Consider the following 24,114-nt stretch of genomic DNA (forward strand, 5'->3'; position numbering starts at 1 on the left):
TGAGGGAAAACACAAGTAAACACAGGTCATCCTCCTCTGAAATGTCAGAAATACAGTTTATCCACCTCTTATTAGTGTTTTTGACATTCAAAAATCTCACTGTATTAACCACATTTACAATATTTACACTCATCAACACTCTAGGAACCATTTAATACCACTGGTATTGTTATAAACATTGAACAATAACCTCCACCATCATCAAACATGTTCTGAATGTCTTTTTAATAAATCTGATACCACATGGCACCATTATAGTTCACCCACCACTACACCCCTGCTACTAAGTCTTGTAATTATGTTGGTAGGCCTTCTCTAGCCCACACCTATCTGGTACCATGACTGTCACTCAAAAGTATAAGCCACGTGTCACCACAGCAGCAGCTAAATCATGTGGAAGTGAGGTCATAGCCAGTTAACAGTCTGTTTCTCTGATGTACAGGTAAGAAACCTGGAGCACCGCATACCTTTTCAGGAAAAAAAAACTCAGGTAAAATCAGTGAAGCAACCCGTGACTGAAAGCACCACTGGCAAATCATCGTAGAGACAATGACAGCTAGTGTTACTTGCCAGTCAAACAAGGGGCGGGACTGCGCATTCGTCACACAACGCCGCTCGGAAGTGGAGGAGTAGGTCGCTTAAAAACTTTCCAAAAGCTTCAGGGTTTCTGTTGTTGCACTCCTCTCAGACGTAGATGCAGTATAATATAATTAAATTATTTCGGAAGCAGGGACCTTGGAGTTTAGTTGTAGTGAGTGCTACAGATAAACCAAAGAGGAGCTTGTGGGTTGTCACGAGCTGTTTGGATGAGAATTTGCCTTGACTCACGCGATAAAGTGGCTAGGAATTGTTAGCCAAAGGCGAGTCAACAAGTCGTAACTTAACGTTACAAATTACGTTGCCCGAGAAGATATCTGTTGCCCGAGAAGAGCTGTCTGGACAGCAATTTGAAGAAATGGCGACGAGAGAAGACGAATATGACTACCTCTTTAAAGGTGAGTCCTCCGCATTAAACGATGACGTTGCCTCACAGCTAGCACAGTTAGCTACCTTGTGAATTGGCTAGCAAAAGCTAGTAAGCTAGCGAGGTACGCTAGCAAGGTTAGTAGCTAATGCCACTTGAAGCTGTTGGAGCTTGCTAGTCTACATGCTAACTGCGATCGTTATGATTTTACCAAACTAATCAGTAAAGTAGCCAGACGGATCACTGTAACTTTTGCAAAGGTGAACAATGTATTTGCTATGTTAAAATCAGCTGATGTTTGCCAGCAAACAGTATGCTGCTGGTTTAGATAATGTTTTGTTGATATCTACAGATGAAAAAGTCAACAGTTTTAGTGCCACTAGCTTATACTGTCTGCGTTAAGTTGCAAGGCGTGTGATGGGTGACAGGGAATTTGAAAAATCGGTAGATGACAGTTTTGACTGGCAACTTCAAACTAACTAACACATGTTAGCTATTCAAATAGCAACTGTAGCAAGGCATGTGATGCAATCTAATTAGAAGGTGGTCATCGGGAATTTAGTTGGCAGAATGACACATCGCGATGAGTCACCCTGAGGTGGACCTAGGTACCTTGAGCCAGTGTCCTTGTTTTGGCCATTGAAATTCTTGGTCACTTCTGTTATTAGAAGACGGATAGATAGATCGATATATACTTAGAATATGTTTTGTCTCACCTGATACATCATTTAAGCCTACCTAAAATGACCTGCGGAATATCTATATTTAAATACATTGACATAGGCTACAGTCTTGGATAGCCTAGTATACATTTGAACACAATGTGTTATATATATATATATATATATAACACATTATATGTATATATACACTACAATTTGTATATGAATTGATATGCATTTAATCACAGACTTCACTCTCTGAGCTGTCTTTGATTCCAGAGAGGAAATACAGTAAGTGTCCCTTTGTTCCCAAGTGGAACGGGCTCTGCAGTTGTCCAACTGGAAAGACCTGTATTACTATCAGGAAGAGTGTGTGTCTGTGCATGGTTGTGTGTAATGCGTATGCCGGTGTGAGTTAGAGACTAAAATGTGCCCTAGCTTTGAGGTGGTTCCAATGAATGTGTGGCACAAGCACATTTGTTTCTTGATATCATTAAACAAACAGATGACACTGGTTAGAGTAAGAATGTGGTGAATTCACACAAAACATGCTCTTAGATGTGGGTTGGTCTTACTGTAGTTGCAGTGCCTAGTTGGTGTTTAACTATGTTGGTGTAGAACAGTGTTTTTCAAGCTTTTTCAGACCAAGGACCACTTAACCAATAAAAAAACTCATGGACAACCTAGCTAAAAAAAGAGAGTAGACCTACAGCAACAGTGTCAACAGTATATCACACAAAAGGCCTACTCACTGAACCACCTTGCTAATTGTCTTTGCACCTTGCTTATTGTTTCAGAGGATTCCTATGTTTTAAACTGGCATAGGCTTACATAGTGTTGCAGAACTGTTTGGATTTACATACAAGTTGGTTCAATATTGCAAACAACTCATTTATATTATATTTTACCATGTCTGCTCGCGGACCACTTGTGGTCCCCTGACCACACTTTGAGGAACGCTGTGGTAGAGCATGCAGAACCACTTCATCACTTCTACAGCACCCCCCACTGTGTTGCTGTAAGGCAGACTGCTTTGCTTCTGAATCAGTGGCTGTATGTCATAACTGCATTGTGATTTTGTTTTTATTGCTTGGAGTTACAGTCTGAGCTTGATACTAGGTTACATCAAAGCTAATTGTGAGCCACATTGAACACTAATACTTTTGGCACCATAACATAATCGTTATTGCTGCATGATCACTATGGGGCAGTGGCTGTGATTTCTTTGTGGCTTTGTTGTGCACTCAGACACCCAACCCAGGCAGCGTTTCACAATGGTATGTGGGTGAGGATGGGAGGGGAGCGTCCTTCTCAGGTGGCTTTTCATTCAGCAGTCAAAGAGATCTGGGGGAACACACCCTCGGTCCAGTGGCACAGCTGAGCTGACGCCCAGTCGTTTGCTTGCGTCACAATCGGGAGCATGACTTGGGACGTACGGGAGTCACAGTGGAAAACAACCACTATGGCCCTGTGTGTCGGTGTGCGATGAACTCAAACGATCAGGTTTGGTAGACTGTCATGTGGTACTGGTTCGACACAAAGGTAGTACAGTGTTGTAGAGAAGGGGATCATTTTGACTTGGCTGAAGGATTCCATAGTGATTCAGTCATTGTTTGACTCACTGCAAAAGGGAAAATGATACTTGTGTAGCACGGTTCAGATGGCAATGGCAAACAAGGCATGGCGAGGCCATTGGGGTCACAAAAGCACTGACCACACAATTATTGTTTCTTTACTTTTATTCACTCAAGAAAATGAAATGGGAAACCACTGAATTGGTGATTTCAGTGATCACTAAATCAAATCAATTTTAGGACTTTTAAGTAGTTTTTCTGCTTTGACTTACTAGTTATCAAGTCATCTCTCCATGTATTAGGTTTTAGGTTATACATTACTGCACCACTATGTATTAGGCCACTACTATAGTGAAGAGAAACAGAACATTTGAAGCAACATTAAAAACATTAAAAAGTCATGTTATTTCATTGTGTATTTCAGGTAATATCAATCAAATTGTTGTTTTGTTGTTTTGATTGAGTAAAGATAAATCAAATGACCATATCCAATTACAATTCTACTGAAATTACTTGCAAAGCAAAATAAAATAAAAAAATATTTATGACAAGTCATTAAAATGGTGGATATAGCGTTTTGGAACCAAACTCTTCATTTGTTTTTCTTTCCCTGCTTGGAACATTCACTTGCACTCTAGTACTTGCTAATGCATTTATGCTCCATTCCCAACAACTGATGAAACTGTGCTTTGGTCCAACCTTGCAGTGGTGCTAATTGGGGATTCTGGCGTGGGAAAGAGCAACCTTCTGTCCCGCTTCACCCGAAACGAGTTCAACCTGGAGAGCAAAAGCACAATCGGGGTGGAGTTTGCCACACGTAGCATCCAGGTGGAGGGAAAGACCATCAAGGCGCAGATCTGGGACACAGCTGGCCAGGAGCGCTACAGGGCAATCACATCCGCGTAAGTCACTGTTAACCCCCGTCAGGGCAGTCACATCCGCGTAAGTTGGGTTGCAAAGTTTCGGGAATTTGGGAAACTTTGCAAATTGGAAACTTTCCATGGGAATATACGGAAATTAACAGGAATAAACGTGAATTAATGGGAATAAACTAGGAATTTTTAATATGGCAAGTTAGTCTATAACAGGGAACTTAAATGTAGTGGACAAAACCCCATCTTGCAGCATAATATTAGTTAAAACAACAATTTCAGTCAAATTTCTACCCTGCACATACGTCAATCCCATGCACACAGCAATCAGCATAGGCTACTAGACATAAAGGAAACCCATGATGCGTTCATGTGCATGGGGAAAATAAATTCCCAATGAAAATGTCATCTCATGTGGGAATAACTGGTGGAAGTTTGCAATGGAGTCTTCATTCAAATGGGTGTACGTAATTTTGCATAAACTGTAATGGGACGATTAATCTGTCTGATTAAGCTTGACAATTTATATATAATTTACATAATCTATAAGGTTTGGTTGGGGTGGTATGTTGTCATTATTTTTTATTTGTTTTACCATTTTCTGGGATTCTAACTGAACAAACTGATTGTCAGTCAATGTTCCAACCAATTGGATTTTGTTGTTGAGTGGCGTGGTGTATCTTGGGCAGTTCAGTGGTTTCAGTGTTGCTTAGCACGCTAGTAAACCATAGGCAGAGAATGGGATTCCCGCTAGCATGTTAGCTATCCTTGTATGCTAAGCTAAGCGAAAATACGAACAAACAAATCATATTGCTTATTACGAAACAAAATGTTAATGTCTGTATATGAAACAGTAGGAGTTACCAAAAATTCCCAGTTAATTCCCGTAAATTCCCATTAATTACCATAATTTCCTTTAATTCCATGAAAGTTTCCAATTTGGAATATTTCCAAAATTCCCCAGCTTAACTTCCCATGGAAAGTTTCCGGAAATTTTCCGCCCCTTTGCAACCCTACGCGTAAGTCACTGTAAACCCCCGTCAGGGCAGTCACATCCATGTAAGTACTTCCTACCCCCCTCACAGAGTGAAGAAATAGACACATTTATGCCTTACATAACTTGTGACATTGCTTATTGCATTGTGAAACATATGTCGGTAAACTATAAGTTGACCAAAGGTTCAGGTTGACTATATAATGGCCATCAGCAACAGTGTTGTAGCAGTAAGTTCATTCTCCAACTTTAATTTCATTAGTCATGTGCAACCCTTTTTACCTATTGACTTTTGTATTTTTTATTTTATTTAAACAAGTCCAATGGGTGGCACTACCTATTTTAATCCCCTTCTGGGCTAATCATTTCCTTACCTTCATGTGTAGTTACTACCGAGGAGCTGTTGGTGCCCTCCTGGTGTACGACATCGCCAAGCACCTGACATACGAAAACGCCGAGCGCTGGTTGAAAGAGCTGCAGGACCACGCTGACAGCAACATCGTCATCATGCTGGTGGGCAACAAGAGTGACCTGCGTCACCTGAGAGCGGTGCCCACGGACGAGGCCAAGGCCTTCGCTGGTAGGTCGTCCGCTTCTGCTGCTTCTGCTTCCCATGTGTAAAGGCCTTAGGGGGCAGCCGTGGCCTACTGGTTAGTGCTTCGGACTTGAAACCGGAGGGTTGCCGGTTCGAACGCCGACCAGTAGGAATGGCTGAAGCACCTAACCCCTCACTGCTCCCCGTGCGCCACTGTAGGCAGGCAGCTCACTGTGTCAGGATTGGTGTGTGCTTCACCTCACTGTGTGTTCACTGTGTGCTGAGTGTGTTTCACTAATTCACGGATTGGGATAAATGCAAAGACCAAATTTCCCCTCATGGGATCAAAAGAGTATATATATTTATATACTAGGCCCGTTCACACCAAGAACGATGAATATAACGAAAACGGCAAAGAAGCATCACTAGCTAACATGGATGCTGTTATTGTTATAGTTTATGTGTGGACCGGATGTTGTCATTCATATTAGCTAGAGCAATAATGTTTTGCCGTTATTGGTCTTGGTGTCAACGGCCCTTAACATTTACAGAGTGAATAAATTCAACTGAAATTAGTATATTTGAAAATATCCCTTCAACGGGGCTCAAGGGGAGGATGGAATATGATGCCTGAATGGTGTCTTCAGTGTATAGGCATTTCACTATTCTTTGGTTAGGATAGAAATCCATGGGCTCAAAAGCATTAGTGTGGTTTCAGAACTCCAAGAAAGCAAAGCAATGCAGTGGTATATATGGTAAACTACTAAACTTTAAAATTTAGAATTACGTATACTTCTTTTCTCATAGGGAGAGGTGAATGGTGATACTGCTCTATTCATGGGTTTCATCAGGTCCCTTTCCACAGGTGTATAAAATCAAGCACCTAGATTATGAATGCAGACTGCATGGTGCTTGATTAATACACCTGTAGAAAGGGGCGTGATAAAACCCATGAATAGTATGCTTTTTCTGATGACAACGATTCTCTCTTTGTTTTTACAGAAAAGCATGGACTGTCCTTCCTGGAGACGTCTGCTTTGGACTCGTCCAATGTGGAGTTGGCTTTCCAGACTATTCTTACAGGTCAGTGGGTCATGTAGGCCTGTCGGTGACCAAAAGAATACACTCAAGTATTTTGAGAACATCCCCTTTCTTGCTACCAGTAGGTGGCAGCAAATTCCAAGTTTGTGGTGTTTGTATGTGACTGCTGTTTCATGAATGAAATCAATCTGAGGTCAATTACACAGCTTCCTTACTACTGCACACAAAAGAACCAAATTTGAGATTGCCCCGAGAGCATCAAAAACAGGCTGTTGTCTTCAAGTATTTACCATTTTTACAGATGATCTATCATTTATCAGAGTCGGTCATCCCAGGAACTTGGGTTGATACAGCATAAAGGGTCAGAAATTAACAAGGTTCAGCTCAGGTAAAGTCTTGCGCTGGGGACAGATAAAAGGGCCTTAACGACGTGCCGCCACGCTAATGAACGATATTTTCATTTAATTCATCCAACAGGGGCCAACCATTTCAGTGCTCTACTGTGTAGAAGAGGAGCCTCACCCGCCTTCAAAAAAGGCAGTCTAAGAGAATGGCTCATGTATGCGTACATGGCACCACCCACCCTCTTTGTAGAGAGTTACTGCATAGCTAGTGATCTCTTTGGAGAGGTAATTCACATGGCTTTACAAATTTTAATTTGAACTGAGAAAAGGTACATTCCAGTTCCCTTGCCCCTTCAACGTATTCCCCTTCTGCAAAAATACAACCATGGCATTCTGTTCTTCCACTGATCGAGTTTTCTTGCATCATCTCAGAAGCTCCTTCCTTTTCTTTACTTCTGGAACAGAGTTGCTGTGGGTTTGTAAATAGTGTCAATACTCGGCCACAGCTCATACTGCATGTTTAAGCTCTGGTGCTTGCTGGCATCATAGGACTTGCAAACCTCTCTGGACTAGCACACCACCCTCAGCCCCTGGCCTCTTAATGGATATCTTAAGGTGGTGATGATACAAGGGGCATGTTTTTGAGCAGTGTTCCTGAAACAATTACTTGACCCAGTTCCTGTGGTTCTGATCGGATGACTGTGATAAGCTGCCCACTAATGATGAAAGTGTTTCCAGATAAATAAGTGGCCAAGTGCTCACTCGGCAACATTGCCTGTCAGCAGTGCTCCAAAAGTTGACCTGCAAGTCTTTTTATTTATTTATTTATTTTTTATTATTATTTTTAAGGGGTTTCCATGTAACCCTGAAAGTAACTTCCCAGTTATAAAAACAGCTGGATATAGTGAGATTAGGTACTGTATAGTGTCAGTGTAGCATCAGAATGAGTTTGATGCTGTTATTTTAAGGTGAAAGAACTGCAAAGTGTTCCTTTAACATACATCTCCTCATGACCTCTCCCTTCCACAGCCATCTACCACATAGTGTCCCAGCGGCAGATGTCTGGGCGTAGTGACGCCGACTTCTCTCCAAACTCCAATGTTGTGCCGATCACTGTGCAACCCACCCAGAGCTCAGCAAAGCAGGGCGCCTGCTGCCAGAACAACTGAAGTTTCTGCACACGCTAAGGATCCTGGGTAACAGAAAAAAAAACATGAGGGAAAAGGCAAAAAAGCAACAAAAAAAAAAAAAGCAAAATGTAAAACAGACAGTCAGAATGCCGGACTGCCCCCCCCCCACACACACACACACACAGGTGTCTGCATGAGTGCTGTGTACGCTGTACTCCCCTTACTCTATCTATGCATTCTTGTTAACTTACAATTGCAATAAGCTTTACAGCTATGGCCCCAGAATCTGCAAATGCAATAAGCTGTGGACAAAAAAAATGAAGCACCACCAGGAAAGAGTTGGGTGAATGTAGAATTAAATGAATTTGGTTAGCATACTGATTAGTCTGTTCCTGAAACACCATACCTCTTATCTTTCACACTAATACGATTATATGGGCGGGTCACAACGAGCCATGGTTTGGGGCAGAGTGCAGTCTTTCCGCTAGCTGTGATCACTGTCTCTCTCCCATCCATCTGGACATGTAGGTGAAATTTGGGCCCATGCACATATTTGCACATCTGATGTTTCTTTGCAGCTGAGATAGAAGTATACGAGAGAAACGTTCAGCGAGGGCATGGTGCAAGAGCAGATAGCAGTTTATACTGGATGTCATCCCAGTTTGGCTCAATGTCTGAATTACCATAAAGGGAAATTGTGCTTATGGAGTCAATCACAGCTAATTTAAAAAAAAAAAAAAAACCCATTTGACCGCATTGTGCACATGGCAAAGATTACCTTATGTTCTACCTTCCAGCAAAGTTCTGGCTTACTGCTTTTTTTGACATCCCCTACTGTATTTATTTAATGTTAATATGAACATTTTTCGTTTGTATTGTTTGACCTGAGGATTTTTTTATTTTTTTGCCTCGCAGAGAATCATCTCAAAGCTACACTGGGCTTTTTTAATTTAATATTATTTCTGGGATATGAAGGGTGACTCTTTTTATTTCTTCTTTTCTCTTTGTGACTACAGATTCACATGAAATTCACAAGAAATTCTTTAAGGATGAAATCATTGTACGCGATTAATTTCAGCTTCGAGTAAATGCATACTTGATTGAGGGGAATGCCATGAAAGACCTGTCAAGTATAGCAGATCAATTTCTTGTAATGAAAGGATGTGTCAAAAGAAATCACGAGCACATGTTAAGAAATATTTTTTTGTACTTGCTTTACTGGAAGCTTCTTTTACCTCTGACAATGTTGGATTCACTGTATGTTTTTTTTTTTACATAGTATTTTATTTCCTCCTCACATTTAACACATCCATGCATTGCACACTTTGTACTGTTAGTTTTAAGTCATTAAACGGGTGCACCAGTGGCTTGTGGCCTCCGGACACTGTTTTGAAGGTGCATCTCCGGTTTCTAAAAGCCACGTCTCTATTGGATGGAAAGGTTTCAAGGGTCTGACTCAGAGCAAATAGGCATGCAGCGCTCCCTCTGTTCTCCCTTTAGGCTGCTTCCTCATCATCTGTGTGCATGTATTAGGTTGCAAGGAGCAGGGAGGCCCAGCGCCTTGCCTCAGGCCTGTCCTGTGCATGTCTGATAGGCTTCGTTATACACTCGTCTCACTGTAAATGAAATCCCTTTTTCTTCTGTGTGTAACCTAAAGAGAGCTGGGTCTTATGGGAGATCTCATGGATTATGGCCCCGCTCTCCCTCCTGCTTGGATGTTGGAGTTCTGGCTTAAGCAGGGTGGTACGGGGGAAAGGGGACAGACCAAAGGGTGGCGGCGGCAGTGGTGGTGGGGGATTGGCTCAACCAAGACCCCTTCTGTCATGGAGGTAGGGGGCCTTGTTTCAAAGTCAAGGTCACTGCAGTGAAGGTCAATATTAACTTGGTGCCCGCTGCGATGCTCCGATGCAGACCGACACGCTGGCAGTTCAATTGTATTTCCCTCTAACATGTCAAAGAACCAGAGCCTAATGCTATCAATGGCAATGCAACCAAAAACACTCTCCTATGCAGTAGCAACATAAACATTGTTAATTGGATAAATCCTGATGATGTGATTGAAGTAGTGCGTTTTCTCGAAACTTTGGCTTGGCAACACTAGTGGCATTGCTCAGCAGGAATAGGTTGGTAGTGGGAAGATATTTTTAATGATAAATAACATTATGTATATTTGGAATAAATATGTATGAATAAAATGAATTTGCTATTAGTCAAGTGGCCCAGGCATCTTGATTCTGTTCCATTTACGATGTGTCATGCATGAAAGCATGTGCTTTTTAATCTTCAGTACACGGCAACATGATGGAGGATTATTTTTTGTTTTATTAGAAACATTTACAATACATTTTGAATTTCATAGAATAAAGAAAATAATCAAAACTAGATGGCATATAGACATTAATAAAAGTATCCCAAAAAGTAAACAAATTAAAATAACTCACAAAAAATCGTGCTAGGAAATAAACCTGCAATCTGACATGCCTGACGAGGGCACTGCACAGAATAGAAACAAAGCAAAACAAATGAACATGAACATTTTTAAGCAATGGCTGGCCATGAGAGGGCCAACTCTTCTCACTCACCACAAAGAAACCAGAAACTGAGACTAGGAGTTGACTGGCTTAAACCTAAAGCACTAAGATCACTACTGTATGTATGTATTTATTCATGTAAAATTGGTATGGAACACTTCTACTGTGCTGGAAGATTCTGAAAGCTACCTAAGACAGACGGGAATATCACCTTCTGAAAAGGATAAGACTGACTGTCCCATCCCTCTCTTAATTCAATACCATTCATGACTGAGAACAAATCACACACAATTTCTTGTAAATGCATATATGAAACAGGTTTGAAGAAAAACAACAAAAAAATGGATGTAAAGTTGTTCAGAAGAGTGTTGACCTGATAACACACTTCAACAGACATTTCCTTCACTTCAGCCTATTGAAATGTGCCATCAAAGTCAGATGGACATAAGCGGTGTCCTTTATTGATGTCATATTATAAATAGTCAGATGGACATAAGCTGTGTCCTTTATTGATGTCATATTGTAAATACACAGTCCTCTAAGTGTTGCCTATGAAAATCTACAAGCGGAAAAAAGCACTTGAGCCCTTGTGTTAATAGGTTCAACAGCACAAACACAAAAGGTTCAATGCTTCTCCAGTTTTGGTGATGATATATGATACATGCAAACTTGTACAGGTATATTGGATTGTATGTGTGTGTGTGTGTGTCTGCATGTATGTGTGTGCGGCAGAGAGACTCATAGATCCACTACACATAAGCTCAAGTATTCATGGAAACATCCCGGGAATATGGTACAAAATCCAAATACAGTCTTGACACTTATAGTCTCTAAAATGAGAGTTCATAACAATGGAGCCATTTCATTTGTCACATTGCCTCTCCCATGATGTCATTTTCCACAGGCCCTGAATTGTGTCCACAGGATTTTAAGAGCACCAGTATGTGTAGTAAATATATATGCATGTAAGTATGCAAGTTAGTGTCTGTTTACAGTAAGTTGACTGAATGAATCAGTCTCACTTCGTCACCTGTGATATCAATTCTCAGCACTGCAATCAGGAATGATGCAGCAGCAAGGAAGGAAAACAAAATACAAATTATAGGAGGAATTCTAGGACACAAAAGGGGTGTTATATGTCGAGTTGGTTATGTGGGATTAGTCAGAGGGTTAAGCAAACAACACTTACTAAGTGTTGATGCAAGACGCAAAAGTAATGCGTAATTGAGGCACGAATTTAACGCTGAGTAACTAAAATACTTCCAAATCCTAAAAATATTATATTACACTCTGACGTATTTCCACTGTTGAATGCACTGGTCTTCCTTTAAAATAGTGCATATCTGAAGTTTAAGTAGAAGTCAAAGAAACCCTCCATCACCTGATGTCACTTTGTCAGTGAAATCAAGCTGGAAGGATTTCTTAAACTTTAATAAATAAAACGTCTTTCATTTTGTAATATTTTTAGTAGAAACCAACTTCGAGTTTAGAAATATATTAACTTCTTGTAATTTTTAATTAAAAAACAAAATGTCTTGAGGTCACTCATAAATATGTTTGATTTCATAAATAACATCCAGATACTGACCCTTTTTTCCTCTTGCTATGAAATAATAACTCATGTTAGCAAAATAGAATTTTACGAAACTGTAATAATATTTTTTTCTTCTTTTAGTTGCTTTCTATAAACGTGGAGCGGAATGACCCAAACATATACTGTGATTGACCCTTCTCTCATGCTCTTGCCATGACAACAACTTAAAGCTTATATTTGACAAATAAACAAAAGGCAAAAGAAGTCCATTGGTTGATGTAGAGATTTGGGTCAGGGGAGGGGTAATTTTACATTCAAATGTATTAACTACCTATCTTTCTATACTGATAGGCCTTACTTAAGTGCATCTAAAGTTCCAATCACTGAAAAGGGACACTGCCATGATTATAAAATGTAGAATGCAGCCTTGAAAACATCTTATTCAGAAAATAAATTATCATAAAGTTTCTAGCATAGCTATTGTAATATAGGCTTATGTAATATTGTATGAATAATACTAATATTATAGGAATGAGGATAGAAGATATACATCCCTGTGTCACAAAAAAGCTCTGCTTTCTTAATTTTAAGACATGGGATAGCATCCTTTACCATTTGAGGGAATATATGAAGCTATATCTCAAAGCAAACATTTCATTAAGATGTGGTTATAGTCATTATTACACTGTTGCTAACATTAGGTAAAAATCATTGCTAAAGCTTTCATCTTACAGCCTGTGGTCCATATCTTACTCTTAACATTTTATAGGTTAATGTTCTGCATCAATTCAACGGCATGCAAAATCAAAGAGCTACTTATAAACATGGTATTTTAAAAAATACAAGAGCAATACATACTCGTAAAACCATAGTATACTCTTAACCTAAACCCTTACTTGTAGACCCCTTTTACATTTCAAATCCCTGGGGGAATCAAAGAATAATATAGCCCATGTGGCATTTGTTCATGAAAATAAAGTGTAAACAAAGGCCCGTCTCCTTAATTAAGCACGCCTGACTACCTGGTGATGTTGACAAAACAGCACTCCATCACATAACCTGGTGTTACCTGATTTTTTTTTTTTATGGAGTTCAATACAAGACAAGTAAGTTGGATTGCAAATGAATCATGCAATACTACTGGGATTGCACTTGACTGGATATGAATTCCACAGAAGTGCACCGTTGTTTTGCAAGATTTTCTTCTATCGTTCAGTGGCATAAGACGTTGATGAATGGATGGTGTTGTAAGATGGAGGGAGTTGGTTGAGTTGGCTATGAATTGGTTTCAGTCAGCTGCCTGAACATACTAAATCCAATATATTTCAGATGATGTTTGCTCAGTATTGTGATTATTTTTACATATTTTAGAAATGCCTCCCTATTCGGTTATTCTTTGGCTACCATAGACATTTGATCTTAAATTTCTTACCCAGAGAACGGAAAACTAGCTGTAACATTTTAAAGACCTAGCTAAGCAGTCCCATCCATTAACTACAGAAAATAATTTCTTAATCAACTTCAATACTGAAATATATTTTCATGATATGCTTATGGTATGCTATATATTTTTTTATAAAGATTTTCCCTACATATGAGTACACGTAATAAATGTCAAATAAATGCTACTTTTCTTTAAAAGAGATATGTTTGGCTCAATAGTGTTAGTTAGTGGGCATCAGTTTGTTCATGGTTGTAAAAGCCATCTTTGAGCAGTCCTAAAGGGGTAATAAAGTAAACTGTTCCCAAACTTTCTATTGTGCTCACAACTGTTCATGACTTGTTTTGGACACAAAAATCCCATTCTACAGGTTCAGGGGCCCCTGTTGTCCTGCTTGGGGCAAACAGGAAATGTAGCTTTTGTTCTTGTCACCTTAAGAACTTTGTAAAATGAAACAAAACAAAAAATAAAAACACAAAAAGTTTTTAACTATACAAACATATTCACTGATGACAAACTGTGCTGGCATTAACAATATTAAAGTTCTTGTAAGAAGGCATATTTTGAATGCATATGCAGTCAGTGACAATTGGGAATAGTACGCGTTAGTGTAACAGAAAAAGATAGAATACATCATCCAACAACTCAAGAATTGAAAATAATACTTGTCACGGATTTCCCTCACACTGGAACTTCCACTGACTATAGATATAAACTTACAACAAAGTATGTTAACCGTTTTAATATCTTTTTCTGTTTATGAAGTTTTACTGCTGGTTTGTTTGAGAGTGATATTGCTTTTTCCAGCATTTATGTGCAACCTGGTTTATGTAAAGGCGTGATCTTTTGGTGGTGGAAACTGTTGTTTGACAATCTTTCAATGTGACAGATGTATTTAGCTAAATGCTTATTGTTGTTATTGTTCGTCACTTTGGACAAAAGCGTTTAACCATAACGCCATGCACTGCATAGATACACTCTTCTGCTTATGGTTTGATGAATGAGTAATATATTGATGTTAGGTAATAGCAGTGCAATAAAGTGTGTGTACACTTCTACTAAACATCTATGTCAGAGAGTATGGCGATTCATCTGATGTTTATTTGATAGATTCACGACTATTTCAGTAAGAGGGCGGTGTTAGCTAACAGAAAGATATATATAGTAGTGTGGATGCCTGAACCCATTTGAACTAAACTCACGGTCTCATCATGCCTACCACTATTTGAAATGGTTTTCTCCAAAAGCTTTCAGTGCAAATCAAAGTACACCCAAAATCTAGTCACACTACACCAAACAACAATCATCTTGCTTGAATAAAATCCAGGTTGTGCACAACTCTCAACTACCATGAATGTCCACCATCAACAGTCGGTTTAGCTTCCGTCCATACTGTCCTTTCTTAGAAATAAGGTGCTTTCTCAATATTTTCAAATGTCATTATCGCCGCATTTTAACATGAATTAAATGGCTAATTTAAGTAAAAATTATCTGAAGGGGTTAAGTGGGTATCTACGTACAACTAACTGAAAGCTTACCCGTGTCTTTTAAATTATTGCCCCACACTGATTATTAAGAAGCTGCTGTCAATATTTAAAGTTGAGGAAGCCTTTAAATATTCAGTTCAAATCAAGGCCAAACCGCCGCACATTTTTTTTGCCATCCTCAAAAAACACCTATTGCATGGGTAGCTAAAAGGCTCCTGAATAAAACCAATCATGAACCCAAACGTCTAGCTCTAAAGGGATGTATTAGGGAGAACCTCACCCAAATTCCAAAAGCAACCCGCCATTCAGAAACACTGTAGTTCCACACCAACTCTCCAGTCTTGCAGTATTCCATCCTCCCCTCTCTCCCCTGCTCTCAAAAAAGACGCTCTCCAATGGCCCTAATCCCCTCCTCTGAAAAGCCCCAGCCTGGGTATGTGGCAGGCAGTGGCTCTGTAATTTGATTCAGCATGAGCAGAAGCTAAATGGGGCGTTTCCTCCACTTTCTTGTCATTTACAATTGTGTGATTGCATTCTGGAGTCCAGTGTGGTCCTGCTATGGGCTGGATGAGGTCACACACAAACCATGACCTGTGTGTGCATTTGTGTGTGTGTGTGTGTGTGTGTGTGTGGTGGGGTAACTGAAGGATACAGCCCTCCCCCAAACATAACACACACCAACCCATAAGGGCATACAATTCACACATTATCTGCACTTCCCCCTCCACTAACACAACCATTAGTTTGTATGATGTTAGGTCTTAGGTCTTCGTTTCGCTAGCTCTGCAGCATCATCTTATACTCTTCTTCTTGTGTGTGGGGGAACTTCATGCAAGGGGACATCCTTTCCTAACCCAACAATACCACTGTCATCCAAAAGAAAAGAAGTAGGGGGCGAAATGAGAAAAAAAAACACACACACACACACAAAAGGCAACTGATTAGCAGTAAGCAGTCTGAGTTGGCATCCATTTCAGCTGGCCCTGTTTTTTCTTTCTTTGAAATCTTTTATTTTTTGTCGTTTTTTTTGACAGGACAAAGGAGGCCCCTTTCCCCTGTGGAAGCACTGTAGATTAGAGCAGGGAGGAGGGAGAGTTAGAGAGGGAGGTGTGTGTGTGTGTGTGTGTGTGTGTCTGTGTGTCTGTGTGTATGGTGGTTGTTGGGGAGGTGGAGGGCAGTCCCAGCTGCACCAAGTCCAGGCTCCAAATGAAAAGAGTAAGGGGTAGCAAGTGAGCGGCCTGTTTCTCAGACCCAACTGTGGAGGTGGTGGCTTGGCCGTGGTGTGTGTGTGTGTGTATGTGTGTGTGTGTCGGTTTCGCCACTGGCAGCTGGACCCAGAGCTGTTGGTCCTCCCCTGCTGCCTCGGCTGTGCCCATGCTGCCGCTGCTGCTTGCACCTGGAACCAGGTCACGTGATTAATTATCGATCCCTCATAAGGGAGGACTGAGCTCGGAGAGTAGTGCGCCAATGCCGCCACTATGGACGAAACAATGTGAGGCTCTGGGAAGGACCCGACAGGAGCAGCAGCTAGTCATTAAGGCTTGCTTTGGGTCTGTGTATGTGTGAGCGGCTAAACGGGGTAAAGTTGGGAGGGGGGGGGGGGGGGGGGCAGTCCTAAAGAAAATGAAGGGAGAGAAAGGCTGGCAGAAAGGAGCAGGAGGGGGGAGGACTTGAACTTGAGGTCACATCTACAGTGCACTATGAAACACCTGCTTTTAGCTGCTGCTTCAGTAATTACTACAACACACAAAAACCGGACAGCAGGCACTTTGTAGCCCAAATAGACGACTGTGGTAAATGGGGGAGGGGAGGCCTCATGATGTAGAGTAGAGCTAAGCCTCTCGCCCTGTCCCCTTCTTTGTGCGGGGCTTTTTCCAAATCTGATTATAGGCCAACTTTTCTCCCAAATTTATCGCTGCATCATCTGTGACTCACAGCTCAACTATACTGTGAAGCTTCTCTCAACCGTTAACACACACACAGACACTCTTGGACATCCAACAAGACAAAAAAAAAAACAGTTCTCAGATTATTTACGCAACACCCACTGAACAGAGAAATTATCTGGGCACGAGAGGGGGGTTTTAGGACGAGGATTCTGAGGGGAAACTGTTTCCTGGAAAGACTGAATGAATCCTAACCAGACAGCCATCCTCATTCAACTTCTACTGAGTTTTATAAATTCAGAAAACCACAACGATGTCACATGAGTCACTAATAAAAATGGTTTCCTGTTCATATCTGAATATCTATTAAAAGTGTTTAAGAATAAAATGGTTCTAACTGATGTATGAAGACATACCGAGTGTTACTAGGCAGACTGGACATAGAGACTTAGGCATTTGGCCAAACATATTGTTAAGTAAAATTCCTTAGGTTCCTACTTTTTTCTTTCCCTCCATTTTTTCCAGAACATTCTTGTGGATATTAACAGGACTGCTAGCATTTTTTGTAAGGGTTCTTTGTTTCATAATTATGAAAAATGGTGCAAATTAAATAGCAAATAAATTGTCAGTCCTCTGAGCTTTTGTTCAATTCTCAACTGTTAGTTTGGTATACATATAAAATCAAGTTAAGGTTTGGAGAATCCTATATATCGATAATAATATTCTAATTAGCAAGGAGGGTTGACAATCATAGTTTGATGTGAATAAATGTAAGGTGCAGCTAGTTTTTCTTTTAAACATATTTTCAAAATATGTTTGCTTCTTACATGTTAATTTGAATACCAGGATGTAAAACTATCCTCCATACTTTCTCGTTTAAAAAAAGATAACTCAAATGTTCACATTATGAGTTGTCTGTTCACACCCATTCTTGAATAAGATCGGGTAAACAGCAGCCTTTTTGAGTCAAAGAAAAATGTTTCGACCTATATTTTACGTATAAATGAAAAGTTTTATAAAATATATATGTGTGTATATTTATAAAAGAAAAACTTAAAAATATTTCTGACTTTTTTTAGTAAAGCAAGCAGTGCCCTCTAAAATATCTGCTTGTTTGGTTAAAATTCACTTAAAAAAGAGCAAAACACAAAATGTAACAAAAGAAACATAAAAAATAAAATAAAAAATCATATTCACTGAATCATTAAATCATTCATTCAATCAATCACAGAGTAACATAAAACTAAAATAAAAAAAGATTTTTTTTTGTTTGTTTCTATGAGAATATTCGGATGGCCTGCGTAACAAGGGTGTGGCAGACAGGGCACTCGGGGTGGCTGAGCTCACAGATACGGATGGCGCACTCCATGCAGAAGAGGTTGTGACCGCATGGCACCAGTGCAGCTGTCACCTTGCTCTCGAAACACGTCATGCAGTCCCTCATGGTGGGCGGGGAGTCGGACAGTGGCAGCCGACCGGGAGGGAAGGCGGGGCTGCTGGAGGTGGGCTCGCTGTGGGCACGTCGGGCCTGCGCGTGGGGGGACCCCCCGACCACAGGCGGCGCCGTGGTGCCACAGGACTCCGGCAGGCTGGGGGACAGTCTGGTGAGAGGCAGAGGAAGACCCCCAAAGCTTTTGGAGCGCTGCTGGGCGTAGAAGGCCATTTGTTTGGGGTAGTCAGGGTCCACCCAGCTGGAAGATCCGTCGGAACCGAAGTAGGAGCCTGGCTTGTCGTTGCCGCCAGGGTTGGGGTACTCACCCTTGCTGTATATCCCGCCCCCACCACCGTTGCTGCCCCCTACTCCTCCATTACCACCGACCATGGCGTCAGAGAAATTCTGGCGGTAGCTGCTGGTGAGGGGCTTGCGCTGGCCTCCCTGCAGGCCCCACACCTGCTGCAGACGACTCTCCAACCCCGTGGTGGCACTGTCGGGCCCCAGGCAGTCGTTCTCGTTGTTGTGGTCGTGGATGCCGCCCGTGCGGAAGGCAATATGCGCCTCGATCTCCTCGCGTGCCCGCTCGGCGTTGCTCGGGGAGCCCGTGATCTCGAAGACGGGGTCCCTGTCGCGGCTGGGAGTCACGATGTACGTGCACGTCTGCTGCTGGATGCGCTTGATGGTGGAGCCCTTGGGGCCGACCACCAAGCCCACCACACGGTACGGGACCCTTACCTGGATGGTGGTCTGGCCAGGCAGGGGCGTGGGCGGGGAACCGCTGAAGGAGACCCCAAGCTTGTTGCGGGAAGCCCGCAGCATAGAGAAGTGCTCGGCCGCTGAGATGATCTCGCGTCTTGCCAGCGCCACGTCTTCTTTGCGGCCGGTGATGAGGAAGACAGGCTCCTCGCCCCGGACGGGCGTTTTGATGTAGGTGTTGGTCTTGGCTCGGAGTGCCTTGATCTTGCACCCTGTAGGGAGAACATAGCCAGATTGAGGGAGGGGAGAGGACACATGTTCTTGGGTAGAGGACATTCATATGCAGGAAAGAATGATTTTGGCTGTCAGTTAGAAATAACCTGATGTTACAGCATCACTGGTTTTTTTTAATAACTATGCGTTTCACCATCAGGATGTTCATGCTGAAGAGCGTGTCCAAACTGGCACAGACTGGAGCGTTCAATGCCAAACCCATAGCTCCGTTTCAAAAGAGAAGAGAAACATCCTCTAATTAAGCTGTATCTGCTCTGTAGAACAACAATGTTGTCCAATAATATTTCAGTGATTTAACTGGACCTTTACTGGACTACTGGACTAATGGCAGGCATGCTTTTGACATAACAGAGAGCTAGGCAAGAAACACACCTAGCCATGTATGTTGTAGTTTAGCCACCCAACTTCTACCTGTGGCTTGGCTCTAATACAGTCTTAATTTATACATGAGGCGATGAGTTGTAAAATACGAAAGCTTTCTATTTGCCGTGTTCTTCACACGGAAGCCTGATGCTAGCATGCAATGCTAAAGAACAGCAGGACACTGGTGAATGGAGAGATAATGAACAGTGACAAAGCGGAGTTCAGAGCCCTCATGGCACTAATATTAAAAGACAACTGAACAATACTCTCTGCTACAATAGTGAATGGCGACCTGAGACTGGTTGTTATTGTACCAGATTGGAAAAAAAACTGAGAAAGTTCACACACACACGTTGTTGTATGGCATGTAGTTTACTGGTGATGGGAGCTAATTTATTCAATTGAGCTCTGCTCATCTTTTCGTTACTACATTAGAGTCTGAAAATCAAGAACCTCGAGTGAACATCAGCTCTATACAGCAACAGGGTGTGTGTGTGTGTGTGTGTGTATGTCTATGTAAAGCCCCACTCACTAATAAATCTGTTTTAAACATGAGAATTACTATGGGTGATGGAGAGGCCCAAGCATCATCAGTCTATTTGCATCCTCAAGATGACAAAAAGTTTACCTGGATGAGCGTTCACTCCGTCAACATTCCACAAGAAGGAATTTCTTAAGCTTCACACAAATCCGCTGAAAAGCAAGGCCTGCCATCTTAAGGAATTTAGCATCTTTTATGGTCTTAGCTTTATACGCTTGAAAATTCAGTGTTCGGTGCTTAAATTCAGTGTACAAATTTGTATTAAAAATATTCACCACAGTGGTTTATTTCCAAGATCCATGGCTATTGGAGCGCATTGCATCAGATTGTAGTTGAATTTAACGGTGGACAAAAAGCCTCCAGTGTGGTCCTCTCAGAGAATATTTGTCTGACATTTTGACAAAGCCAAGCTTTTGTGGTGGAAATATATCAGACTGAACCTTGCACGTAGTCCCTACAATATATTCATATATTGAGGGCCCAGAGTTGTGTTCCTCAGTGCACTGAAAATAAGAATGATATTGACTAAGGTAGGCTGTATACATGATGTTATTTGTTATTATGTATTATGTCTACACTGCTCACTGCTCGCAATCAATGGGTATCTGTTGAGAGAATGACATTAATCTAAATATCTCACGTTTCATTTGTGTTGTAATGTTTATATAATCCTGACAGTATATGAATAGAAGAAGTAACTGAATTGATACAAGTTGCACAAACAACTAAGATAATCATGAGATTTGTGTAATTTATTACCATTGTGCGAAGAGTGATAATTTTGATAATAGGCGCTCTGGTCATGGCTCTGCAACTGACTAGTTACAGTGGGATCTGCCTATCAATCTCTGAATCTCAACACCTGAAACTCTTGAATCTCTCAATCTCTTGAAAAATGGACACCTGTAAATGAAATTACACCCATAGCTTCTCCAGGACAAGGTAAGGATAACTAAGACAAAACCTGCACAGCACCCTACACCCAGTGCCAGAGGTGACTATCCCTATCAAAATACCCCACAACCCATTAAGAAAGGGATTATTTGGTTGTGCAACAAAAGGTTTGAACAAACTAACATACACAAAAACATATTAACAGAGATACTGTTTTAAAACCCTGCAAATCAGCAATTCTCAATGAGGGCAAATTCTGCTGCACGCGTGCTCCGTGGATCCACCCTATGGCGCTGTCATCTCCCACATTAAAATTCAAACGCACACTTCAGAGAAACGCGCGAGGATGGCCAGACAAGACAAAACAAAACATGACCGCCAAAACCAGATCCAGAACCAGAGCCATAACTCCAACAGCTATACATTGAGCCATACAGTGAGGTTTATGTTGGCTATTCTCCAACCACATACAACTGGTTAAATTTTTAGCTGTGCATTTTCTTATTTATTTATTTTTTTTTTTCAAAAGTCATTCAGTGAATTCATTCAAAGCCTCGGGTTTCAAAGTCTCAAGACAGCTGTTTCATGGCCCAGTTTCGCGCACTCCTCTGACCCCACGGTTTCCAAGCTGGCTCCGTAGGGGGGGATCTCAGGGACTGTTGTATTGGGTGGCTGGGCGTGACTGAATGTTCACCGATTCCAAAACGCGCCCCCTCCCACTCCATTTTTTTACCAGCTATTCTCGATTTCCAATGCAGCGCACATTCTGGTAATTAAGTGCATCCACATTTTGTAAAAATTGGCTACACACTTTGCTACTTTTTACTCCAGATAACAGCAACAAGCACTTTGAACAACGCTCCCTAAAACTCCAAGACAGCCAATAGAGTAGGCTATCCAACCATGTGGCCATTTGATCATTTGAGATCATGTGCATTGTGCTGCCAGCATTACAGGCTACATGCAGATCTCCAACCCAGCTACAGTTTACCCAGGGGATAGAAGAGCATAAAAGTAATTATGACCAAATACAATACATCTAAACTAGTTTCTCGCTGAGTCACGTTTTCATTCCCCTGTTTGGAAGCAACAGCTCAAGCCTCCCACAACCACACCTCTCTTTCAATCTCACACCTTTGTTTGACAGCTGCTGTCATCTACAGTATCGTCCAAATCGTTGGACGTCAACCCATTCATAGAAAACCCGAAAAGAACTGCCACAATGTCTCTAAACTTAAGTAGTCTTCATGGGCTAGAGCAACTTAGTTAGGCTACAACGTGAACCTTCGCCATTGTCCGCTGTCACCGAGGCCATCCGAACACAAAAACAACCGCCAGCATTAAAATTTAACGAAACTGAGAACAACTTGAGAAGAGACATGTTTTCGGGGAACACCCGTTGCCTAGGCAGTTAACGGCACAATCCTTAATTAGGCATCAATTACTTAGCCTATCCCTGAGTTGATTTGAGTAGCTTGCGCTTTCTTACGGTTTTTTTTTTTCTTCTTTTTTTGAAAACTGTCGCCCGCGCTCAGACGACAAAGGAGTGCTTCCCGTGCGTGAAGTGTGCGCCTGCATGCTGACATTGATGGCGTGGAGCTAGAATAATGCGCCCATGAGGTAACGGTTCTACTGGCGCTTTGTGTCTGTCCAATGATGACACGATGGGACACTGTTAAAATTTACGATGTAGGGGTAAGTGTGTCAAGTTATGGCAGTTATGTATAACACAACTGCAACAACGTTGCCGTGTCTCAGCGGACTACAACATAAATTGAGCACCACTCCCTTTTCTTTATCAATAACCCCAGGTATCAATTCTGGCGCAGCAAAACAACAGGCTACAACGACAACCCGAACAAAAAACTTAACTGACTGCCATGCTTGAATTAAGAGGGGGAATTATATCTCAGTCTTTACCTTGTCTCCCCACTATTTCGGCCACATGTTCAGAGCTGGGCACAGGGACGCATTCTGTTATGTTGCAGCCACGTCCTTTAGTTTCAGTTGAGGGTCCCTCGTACAGGACACATAACTTGCTCTTCCCTTGCAAAAGCCCGGTATCGCCGCCACCACCTCCTCCGACGTTGTTAGCATGGTTGTGGGGGTTATTGTTATTGTTACTCCGGTCCTGTACTCCAGTTGCTGGAACCCCACCACCGTCTTCGCCTTCCCCGAGACCCAGCAGAGACAGCTGGCCCAACGCGACCCTGAGGGCACGAGAGCCATCCTCTTCTTCATCGGGTGGCACCAGGAGACCTTCACTACCGAAGCCGGAGCCGGCTAGATCCCCGCCGTAGCCCCCATTTTTGTCCATGATCCCTGCTAGAACCAGCAGGCTAGGCATGGCTAACAAAAGAGTGTGAGACAAAGACACGGGAAAGAGACTGGAGAAACAGCACCCGTGCCGCCTCCCCACCCCCTCCTCCTTCCAATTCTCCCTTTGCAGTAGTCCCTCCCATAGGCCGGCCCCCTCTTTCTGTCGGTTAGTTTCAACAGTTTTTTCTCTGCTCAAGGCAAACGGGACACAAGGCCGTCTGCGGGAAGAGGGGCACGGCAGTGTTATGCTCCACCCCGTCTGGTTTATACCGATCCCTCCTTGCGGAGACAAAACGAGCCGCCCTCCCGTTAGAACTGTTCTGTTTCGGGTTCCTTAGTCTATGGTAGCCTATGTATTGCAATCTCAAGTTTTGCACCACTTCTGAGACAAAATATCAAAGCAAATTTGCGCTGTTTACGCATGCTTTTTCTGCCGATCAGTTTCTGAAGAGCGGAAATCTCACATGATAATGTTCATCATAGCCCAAATCACCAGGATACAAAATAGCTTATCCTGGCTGGAGGGAATTTTGACGCTCAGGAAAATACTAGTGACCATTTGTTCACGTTAAGGAAT

General features: G+C 41.9%; 2 protein-coding genes across 2 annotated transcripts; one reads left to right on the forward strand and one right to left on the reverse strand.

Moving 5' to 3' along the window:
* The first annotated feature begins 626 nt into the window (after positions 1–626).
* On the forward strand, positions 627–10,325 carry rab11al (RAB11a, member RAS oncogene family, like). The gene is made up of 5 exons (XM_048261826.1): positions 627–995; positions 3,907–4,102; positions 5,453–5,646; positions 6,604–6,684; positions 8,016–10,325. The coding sequence occupies exons 1-5, from the start codon at positions 956–958 to the stop codon at positions 8,153–8,155; spliced, it is 651 nt and encodes a 216-aa protein (XP_048117783.1). The 5' UTR covers positions 627–955; the 3' UTR covers positions 8,156–10,325.
* Positions 10,326–10,420: 95 nt separating this feature from the next.
* On the reverse strand, positions 10,421–23,845 carry mex3a (mex-3 RNA binding family member A). The gene is made up of 2 exons (XM_048261825.1): positions 23,139–23,845; positions 10,421–19,398 (listed from the first exon to the last, which is right to left on the reverse strand). The coding sequence occupies exons 1-2, from the start codon at positions 23,563–23,565 to the stop codon at positions 18,272–18,274; spliced, it is 1,554 nt and encodes a 517-aa protein (XP_048117782.1). The 5' UTR covers positions 23,566–23,845; the 3' UTR covers positions 10,421–18,271.
* Positions 23,846–24,114: the final 269 nt, after the last annotated feature.

The sequence above is a fragment of the Alosa alosa genome, chromosome 13 (assembly GCF_017589495.1).
Source record: "Alosa alosa isolate M-15738 ecotype Scorff River chromosome 13, AALO_Geno_1.1, whole genome shotgun sequence".
Lineage (NCBI taxonomy): Eukaryota > Metazoa > Chordata > Actinopteri > Clupeiformes > Clupeidae > Alosa > Alosa alosa.